The sequence below is a fragment of the Limulus polyphemus genome, unplaced genomic scaffold (assembly GCF_000517525.1).
Source record: "Limulus polyphemus unplaced genomic scaffold, Limulus_polyphemus-2.1.2 Scaffold307, whole genome shotgun sequence".
NCBI lineage: Eukaryota > Metazoa > Arthropoda > Merostomata > Xiphosura > Limulidae > Limulus > Limulus polyphemus.
This window is the reverse complement of record NW_013665917.1, coordinates 37,444-47,511: the sequence shown is the minus strand read 5'-3', so window position 1 is coordinate 47,511 and position 10,068 is coordinate 37,444. Positions and strand designations below refer to the sequence as shown.

The following is a 10,068-nucleotide window of genomic DNA, read 5'->3' as shown; positions in this document are numbered from 1 at the left end:
AAATGTTTATGTATTGTTTCATGAGAGATATACAATTTCAGGGCTATTTCACAAGTGTGTTTCCTTGGGTTAGCTTCAACAAATGTCTTCAGAGCATCAATATCAATTCCAATATGTCGGCTCCTGCCATCACAGTTTTTAAGGATAAAGTCACCTGAACAAAATTTGCTGAACCATTGTTGACACTTATGAACGTTCAAAACATTTCCATAAACTTCTTTGATATTCTTTGTGGCTACAGAGGCATTGTTTTCCTTCTTGTATTCAGAGCATCAATATCAATTCCAACACGTCAGCTCCTGCTTTCACAGTTTTTAAGGCTAAAGTCACCTGAATGCAATTTGCTGAACCATCGTTGACACTTATGAACATTCAAAACATTTCCACAAACTTCTTTGATATTCTTTGTGGCTACAGAGGCATTGTTTCCCCTTCTTGTATTCAAATAGCATTACATGCCTAATGTGTGTCTTGTCGTGTGCCATCACTATAAGAGATTAGAGTATATTAAACTTTACACATTATAGAGGCTACACTAACGTGATGTTTAGGCAGTTCATTTAACCACTATACATGATGTATGTTTTTTGAGGAGTGGTTAATGAAAGTGTTCCAAAATGATACATTATTTTCTTGACGACCTAATATTTAATGCTGTTTCTAATAATGCATTTTGTGCATCAATACACTTAACAAGTTTTTCTGTAACCAGTCAATCTCAAAGTCAGTATAATCTCTTAAGAGGTTTAGCCAATTTTATTGTACATGATAAGCTACCCATACTCTAATGAGCAATTTAAAAATTATCAATAACAAAATCAGACATAAAATTGAGAAAAATTATCATAATATATGAATTTGTTGGAAATTAGTTTCTTTTAACTAAGTAATGTATAACTTTCTTATTTTATTTTGCTTAATTTCACAATGATAACTATGTGTGGCAAAAACTAAGAAACAAAATTCATGGTACATAGTTAAAGGTCATTTTTAACATCAGTTGAGAAACCCTTATTTTTAATTAGATTTAATTAAAAATCCAAAGGTTTACTTTAAAGCACCTGACATCTTTCTTATCCAGATATTTTTAGTAGAAATTGTTTGGAGATATTTAAATATTTAATATTCTATACTAATATTATATACAAGGAAAAAACATTAAGCTACCAAAAGGATTTGTTATCTCAATTAATGCATCTTTTCATGGTATTGTCTATTTGTTAACAAGATAACTTTTAGTTATGGGACTACAAAAATGTTATCTATGTTTCAATTAAAATGTTCCTGTAAAATATTCTCCATAAGAACTTTCTTTTAGTTTCAAAATCAAGATTTATCAGCCAATTCAAATCAATTAATCTTCAAGGTCATTAACTGATTACATGCAACTGATCAATTATTCTCACATGAGACTTGGATAGTTGTAATAACTGGAAACATTAACAATTAGAAATGTTAATTTTAATCAGCTGATTAATTTTGTAACATTAATAGTTTTAATCCTTATTTTGATTAATAGATTATTTTAAGAGACACTAAGCAATATAAGTTATGCTCATAGGTAATTGATTACATCAGTTAATCACCAAGCTCTAATCACTGTCATTACACTATTACACTAGTGGATTTTTCTTTAAACTATAAAAAACAAGATAATTTAAGTGGGTTTTATTTCAACGTTTTTTTATACATTTTTCTCTTGATTAATTATATATCAAAGAACAACAGACTTTATATTATTTCTTTGTATTTAATGTTTTTATGTTCAAAGAAATTTATAACACACAGTTGAACATCTTAGAAGTTTTATAAAAGGTATATAATCAGAAAATATGAGGAGTCAAATTAAGAATTAGACTAATTGTATGTCAAAAAAATGCCTACTAAAAACTGTTTTGAGTTGACAAGTCCAATAACACAACTTAAAATTTTACTTTTGAAAATAATATTCATACAGTAAGCAAAGCAAATTAATTTCTTACTTGCAAAAATTATAAAAAAATTTAATTAGGTCTATCATTCTATTGAAAAAAGTAGAATGTTCTATCCAACATATATTCCCATTCACTTCATGTCAAAGCAATAACCATGTTAGTCTAGTCAACTCAAATTTTCAATTGTTTATTAACTTCTACACCCTCATGTCTTTCCCTGTATGTTTATCTTTATTTTGTCAAAAAAAACAAACTTATATAAACTTATATACTAATAATAAAATAAATAACTAATTAATCATTAGACTAAAGGATACTAACCATGACAATAAATATATGTGTCTGTGTGTGTATGACCACCACAGCTCCAAGACAAAAGAGCCTAGAAACCTGAAATTTTGCACGCATACTAAGTGGACCCTGAGAGTGTGCACTGGGTATTATTATTTATCCACACACATGCATATCTTTTTCTGGCAAAAAAAACACATAGAAAAGAATTGGTTCCTTATATTGCAAATAGAAATCACAGATAGACACGCATGTGCTTGTGTGCATGCATGTGTATCTTTTTAATGAGGCAAGCTAGTGAAAAGTCACACAGAAAAGAAGTGGCTCCTTATAGAACAACTTCTAATATATAGAAAAGTCAGTGCATTTTGGTAACAATGCATTCCACCAATGACTTTTATGTCATGTTGCTCAGCAAGAAAAGTATATAGGTTATACTTATATGCTAAAATTGGTTCAGAATACACACTAACATAGTCATCTAAAATATATCAACCTAATAACCACAGTGAAGTTGGGTACTTACACGAGTATATACATATATATATATATATATACACATACACACACACTTGTATACTTATTAAATGTTTTTAAAGAAACATAGTATTTTATCTTCTTCAGATCATCTTTCTTTTTGTTTTGAAAAAGTATATAAAAGTAACACTGCAATGCTAATAATACGTACAATAGTAGAGTTAAAAAAATAATTACAAACTTATAAAGCTCAAACCAGGAGCAAATGTCATTTGGTCTTACAGACAAAGAGCAATAATATCAATATTTTTTTCAAAATTGTTAAGAAAGATCAAAATAAAAGCTAGTCTCAAGTTTAAGTGAAAGAAGCAAGTCATAATTTAGCATTTTATTTTCTAAATTTAATTTTTCAGGACTGTAATTAAACCAAACTGTTATTTTGATTTATATAATAATATCTAATAATATAATTTACATTTTATTTATATCTATAATCAGTATTTTAGGAATTTTTATTTTATCAACTAATTTCATTCCATTTTTTTCTTATATTCACATTAATTACTTTTTTTTATCATTCTTGAAAGATTCTCCATCACAATATTTTACTGTTTTTTTCATCATATTTTGTGCATTCTGATGTCATGTGATCAACCATTTATTTGTTTGTTTGTAGTTAAGCAGAAAGCTACACAATGGGCTATCTGTGTTCTGCTCTCCATGAGTATCAAATCCCTTTTTTTTTTAGCAGTGTGAGCTCTCAGACTTAGTGCTGAGCCAGTAAGGGACCCAAGATCAACCATCTTGATTGTTACAGTACTGTCTAAAAATGTGAAACACATTAAATACTATCAACCATGTAGAAAAAAATAACCTGAAAAAGAGTGCTGTCCTAAGCATCAGGAGAAAATAAATAAAAAAGCTTATTTGATTTCTTTATTCAATCACTTTGCCTGTTACAATTTACAGTTGATTTGATAAGACTCAGATATTCTAGAGTTACTTCAAAAATTAAATGTAAAGCTTCTCATATAAAGAATGAAAGAAAGAAAGCAAGATGTATTGTATAAAACAGTTCTGTTTTACGTCACTCAAAATAAGTTTGAATAAGGTTAATATTTTTTCCTCTTTTAGGTTTGAATTTTGGAACTTTTTAAAATTACTTAACTGATAGAAGTTTGGAAAATGTTTCAAATATATCCATGACAACAAGTCATCATTCATTAATTTATTAGCTTACTTTACTGTATATGATGAGAAAAAGCATAAAAAATTAGGACATTTAAAAACCTATAGTCATGCATTTGGCCTCTTGAAAAATATTAAATTGTTCAGGTTTCAAAATATTGTTGTGTTGCATCATTTTGATAACTTGTACCTCATTAACTAATGAAAACCAATATTAAATTTTTAATACTGAAACTTACCACAATCACTTCCAGTTTTAGTCACAACAGTAAGCTTGTCTTTGGAAATTTTAACAATACTTCCATCATTTGTTCCAGTGTATATGTCTCCTAGATTTAACACAATAACCTTCTAAATTTTTCTGTTTAAGGAAAATGGGAAATGTACAAATAATACTGTATAAATATACCATTAAAAAACAAATCATTACGTGGCACTCATACCATTTTTCCTACAGAAAAAATAAGCAAATATGCTGTAAAGATAAACTTACATCTATGCTTACTACATTTTTATGCTGTTGGTAAATAAAAAAAAAATGGTTTGTGAGTGAAAAAATAAGTAGAAAAAAATTAAAGATTATATTCATTTACTTTTTCAACAAGCACTTTTAGTTAAAATCTGATATTTTTACTAAAAACAAAGTTCAATTTTCTTTCTAAATGTGCACAAATATTAGTCTTGCAAACCTTACTTAAACCTAAAACTTAATAAAGAATAAAAATCATGTTTTAATACCATCTGATCTTTCAAAACTGTTAATTTAACACAAAAAATTCAAAATTCATTTCCAGAGACTATCAACAGTGCAATAACCCAGTAATTACAGAATTTCAATATATGATAAATTACAAGTTATTCTAGACAAGAGCGAAATAACGTCTTTATATGAGAATTTATATTATAACACATCAAGAACACTAAATGAAATTACATGTAATAAAAGCTCATACAATTTGCATCTATAATGCTGTAATGCAAATTGTTTACTGAGCTTGGAACAAAAGAACCTCAAATCTAGGTTACACATATATGAATCTAGGTAATAAAGACATGGGTAAAAAAGACAAAGCTAAAAAGGAGAAAGAAAATTACACAAACAGGTAAAAAAGTCAAAAAAAAGTATTTTGGAAAACAGTATCAATAACAGCTAAGCCTAAGCCAATTATTGAAACCATATAAACCAATTGAGTTAATAATTACAGTTATTAACAGTGGTGTAGTGCTATATAAAAAAGTGAGGGAATGCATTTTGAAAGTGTTACTATGGTTAGAACTTATTACATCACCAATACATAAAAGCATATATTTCAGAAATAGTAGCTGTAATTGAAATCTACATTTGAAAATGTTACAATAAAAGTTAATTTTCCCTCAACTCCTGAATAACTTATTAAAAGAACTTCCGAGCTTGATCTATAGTGAGTTCCTTGGACTTCGCTACTCTTGTTCATGTATCAGTTGCTCAACAATGACACCTAAGCCATTTGTATATATATATAGTCATCTGGTTTCCAGTTTTGAATAGGAGGGCCTTGAAGCTAATGAACATAAGATTTGTCACATGGTTGATTAACAGCCCAGACCTCATTTCCATAATGATATGATTCATGCTTCTAAAGCCTCATTCACATTCGGAAGAGCTGCATGGGATGACTTTTGAACACCCAATTAAATGATTCAGATCTGATGGAATATGGCACCCACAGTTATCTAGGAAGTATCAGTATGCATGGCTGTTTTTTGAAAATGTCAATCTGAAACATTTACAATGGGATTCTATTTCCTTTTTTCCAAAGCCAGGATTTATCTCTGCTAGACAATCATTGACTTCTAAGGTACAGAGCTCAGAAATTGTTTGGAATGGAATTAGAAGTGCCTGGCCGTGACCCATTTGATTCATGAGAAGAATTTAATGTGAATAACCATTATTTCATATAGTTTATGATACTGATTAAAAATTTATCATGATTAATTGTTTCAATCTTGTTGTTATATGTCAGTGTTATTAATGAAATTTCATTTCCTTAATGGCATTCTCTGCTTCTAAGGCCCTTTTTCCCTTATGTTCCTTCATTGCTTCTATAAACCATATGCTGCAATGAATTAACTTGTCTGTATAAACTACAGTAATATCCCTTTTCTGTAAAGCTTCTAAAGTGATCAACAAAAAGGCAAAGTTAGAAATATTAGTTAAACCAAAACGGGTCTTATTTATATTACTGGAACTAAGCATTCATTGGTTACTGTGTAAGTATGGTTAAAGAGGAAACAGGACGTGTATAAGATATTATACACTTTTACACCTATACCGCTAAATCCCGGGAGGTAACTCAAATTGAAATACCTAACAATTTTATTGGATCAGAATTTGTTTACAGCCATATCATAAATATTTTCTCTCACTTCTATATAGTACTTTAGACAATGCTTGTTGCAATTACTGTATTTTAAACAAGACGATAAACCCTACCCATTTGTGGTTTTGAAGCTGGGAAAAGTCTAATGGCAAGAGTGGCGATTCATCGCTTTATTTTCGAAAAGGTTTCTACTTCAGCCGCTAACAGTAAAATAAACATAGGAAATAGGTGTGAATAGATTGGAAGAAGAAATTCTCAGGAGATTTACTTTGGAATTTCGTGGTCCATACTGAAAAGTCCTGACAGTACTATTTATTTTGTTTCACGAGTTTCTAAGTCTGTTGCTAACAGTATAATAACTACAGAAAATGTGAAAATGTGAGAAGTATAAACTCTGACCATAAGTTGTTTTGGAACATTGTGATCAATACTAACAGAACTACACATTATATTTTGCATTTTGCAATATTTTCTTTCATTATACTCTGTTAATAAGCCTACAACCTGGATGAAAGGGTTAATGATTCTTTCTTCTAGGGAGCAAAACTTCATGAAGTTTGAGATTTATAAGGTCAGATTACTTAGAAATAGTGTGGGAATGGCATTCCAGCTAAAAAAAAAAAAGGTAAGGGAACGACTTTCGCACACCATTACACCACTTGTTATTAAAACAGTTTTCTAATCAATGAATTTCCATTACTGGCTTCCCCTTATAGGCTTCCCATTATCATTCAACACTTACTATTAAACCCTACTATTCTGTTTATCCTTTCTTATAATATGTTTGCTTTCAACATCTATTTATATTTTTTTTTACCAGTTTGTGTAACTTTCTTTGTCTTTTTTTTTCCCCATTGTCTATTTTTCTACCACTGACACATATACATCTACTTTACCTTCATACACTGCAAGTGATTCTGGTCCTGCAATTTTTCCTTGGAAAAGGATTTCAGCTTGATTTAAATGATCATTTGGGATCAAAGCATCTTCAAACTTGCTTGGTAATTCCACACTGAAATATCAAAAATTTTAATGGCTAGATAACTATGCATTAACAACATTCAATATGCTGTTTCTGTTCAGAATGTTAAAACATTTCACTTGAGTTTAGATATTAAGCATAATTCTATAAAAATAGTTTTTCTGTTTTATTTTTTTTTTGTTATTGTCATTGTTTTAATGCAATATGCAAGGTCATGAAAGTTTGAAATATACTTTATTCGTTCATTAAATTATATTCTAGTAACATAGAACCAAAATACATTTATTAAATGAAGATATTGTCTCTTATCAGTCTTATAGTTAGCTTAATTGTGAATTGTAAAGCAGACTCAACATTTTTAAATAAATATAATCTTATATTAATTCACACTGTACATTATTTATTTGAGGTACCAGGTGGGGTTAAAATATGCCCAGAAGGTCATCCAAGCATGATGGGGATCTAGGAGTAGGTTTGCTAGGTTGCTGAACACAAATCTGCCATGAGATCGTGTGTTCCTGGACTCCACAGAATCCTGAAAGTGACAGTTTTTAAACTGTCTTCATACCCAGACTCATAAACTAGCAAGTCCAAATTAAGAAATGCTTAAAGTAAAAATATCTGTTACTTCACACTAATTTCATGCCATCTGAAGGGGAAAACATACTCAAACCTGATGATACATATGTCCAAAACATTTGTTAATGTAATCAGAGTAGCAACCATAAGGTTAACTGTATAATGTTAAATATTTTTCTAAGTAGTTTATTTCCAACAATTATATCTACCTAAAAAAAAAAGGCTAATACAAGTTTACTAAAAGAATGTTAGCAATAATCACACATTAGACACAAAAGAGCATGAACAAAAACACACTAAAATATACAATGTTTCTGAACTAAGCCAAGTTACTTAAATGAATTACAATTTTCATAAAATTTACAATCAAAAAGAGGAAATCTTAGAATCAGGTTTTACAATAAAATGTAAAGAATAGCATGATAGCTACTTTTTAAAACTTTCTTGTCTTTGACTTCATCAAAAAATAACCACTATTGTGCCCTATGTCACTTCTTTCCGTACGATTAATTATGTAAAAATGAGGTCCAACTAAATAATTTTTCATCTACATCCTTCAGCAGGATTATAAGTTATATGAGGCATGTTTTAATACTTACAAGTACTTCAAAGGTTGGAAGTCAAGCAGCCCTGGCCCATAGGCTATATACAGCATCAAAAGTACATTGGCAAGAATTAACTTGAATCCTACTTTTACTACTCCCATACTCTCTACAATAAACACATCTATGTGTAAATATAAAAAAGTAACATCAAATCATATCATTCATATTAAAGTTTAAAAACATAGTACATTTCAGTTCTTGTAATTTGAAATTATTTTGTCTGTGAACTCATACTTATCCATTTTTTTGTTTTTTTGCATAAAACATTTCATCATTCAATCTAATATTTTTAATATCAATATTACAAGGCAAGTAAAATCGTTATGGTAAATTTTATTTGATTGGTCATTTGGTAAAACTACTGACAATGGTATAAATCTGACAAAGTAACATTCTCATATTTCTTATTTGAAAGTGTAAGAAATTTTATTTTTTTCATTATCAATTCACTTAATTTATATACTAATCTGATACATCTGTAGAAACATTTTCCAGGTTTGATATCCAATTCAAGTACAAGTTACTAAAACAAAGCATAAGAAAAAAGGTTAGCTGGATATGTTACACTTAATTAAAAATGTATTTTTTGGCACAGCAATGTGAGGATATTTACTAGCACACAAAAATGTTACTTTTTGAGTTTTTTAATGTATGGCCATTTACTTACAAATACAATTTATGTTCATCAATTTTAATTGAGAATTATAACCCTTATTTTTATAATGCTCTCAAATATAATAAACTTTCAACTTTTTTTTAAGGCATCCTTCAAATTTCCTGTTCTTTCCGGCTTGATAAGTTGACTTATAGTAACACAGTACAGTAGAGTTGAAAGTTCTGTTAATGTTATCTGTACGATTTCAAAAAACAAAAACAGATTAATTGCAATAAATGCCATCATATCATGTTGACTGAGAAGTTGAAATCTTGGATAGAAAGTGGTCGGTGTGTTAAAACTAAAATTACGTTTCTCTACACGTAACAATTAAATGTTAATAATATTAATAAATACACACATGTTTTAAATAAGCATAGTTTGTGTTAGACAACATCCTTACCTTTTATTTTTGGTCAAACAATGAACAAAATTGCTAATTGACAGACTAATTCATATTTTCTCTATTTCACTTTTTTGAAATCATTCAAACCAGTATCAACTGAGGTCTAAGCCAGTGCATTTTCTTTATCCACGTGACGGATAATATAAGTATTAAGGTTGCCATATAATGGATAGGAAAAAAACCAGGACTTTAGAAATAAGATTCATTTCTGGTCACGTGAACATTAAATAACCTTAACTCAGTCACTTGTTATGTGTTTAAGTTTTGCTTAGCTGAATAAGTAACAGTTAATTAGCCATGCACTTTTTGACAGTTTTCATCATAATTGACCAGGACCGAAATCAAGCCCAATTCCATGGTTTTTGATGGGCGTTATAGGGTTTTTATATATCGAAAACTCTGGAGGGTTAACGTCGTCGAGCGCCAAAAGAAGAAAAATGTTTTGGTTATATCTCTTTTATTTTTTAACGCTTCCTCGACGTAGTGCAAGATATAGTATTGTTGCGTCATCGAGATCACGTGACAATTCTCACGCTCTCTTATTTCTAGAACTATCCCGTATCTTGGCGAATGGTCTAGTATTTACTAGTA

The 10,068-nt window shown here is 29.3% G+C and overlaps 1 protein-coding gene across 3 annotated transcripts in view; it reads right to left on the bottom strand.

Moving 5' to 3' along the window:
• The window catches only part of LOC106457244 (adipocyte plasma membrane-associated protein-like), a 26,920-nt gene extending 16,935 nt beyond the window's left edge, over positions 1-9,985 (bottom strand). For 2 of the 3 annotated variants that reach the window (XM_022383077.1, XM_022383079.1), the window contains exons 1-4: positions 9,475-9,985; positions 8,411-8,522; positions 7,147-7,262; positions 4,130-4,219 (exon numbers count right to left, since the gene is read on the bottom strand). In XM_022383077.1, coding sequence (XP_022238785.1) covers positions 4,130-4,219; positions 7,147-7,262; positions 8,411-8,517 — 313 coding nt within the window. In that variant the 5' untranslated portion in view covers positions 8,518-8,522; positions 9,475-9,985. Of the gene's footprint in view, positions 1-4,129; positions 4,220-7,146; positions 7,263-8,410; positions 8,538-9,474 lie in introns of all 3 variants that reach the window. The other variant, XM_022383078.1, reaches the window with a different exon arrangement.
• Between the last annotated feature and the right edge of the window lie 83 nt (positions 9,986-10,068).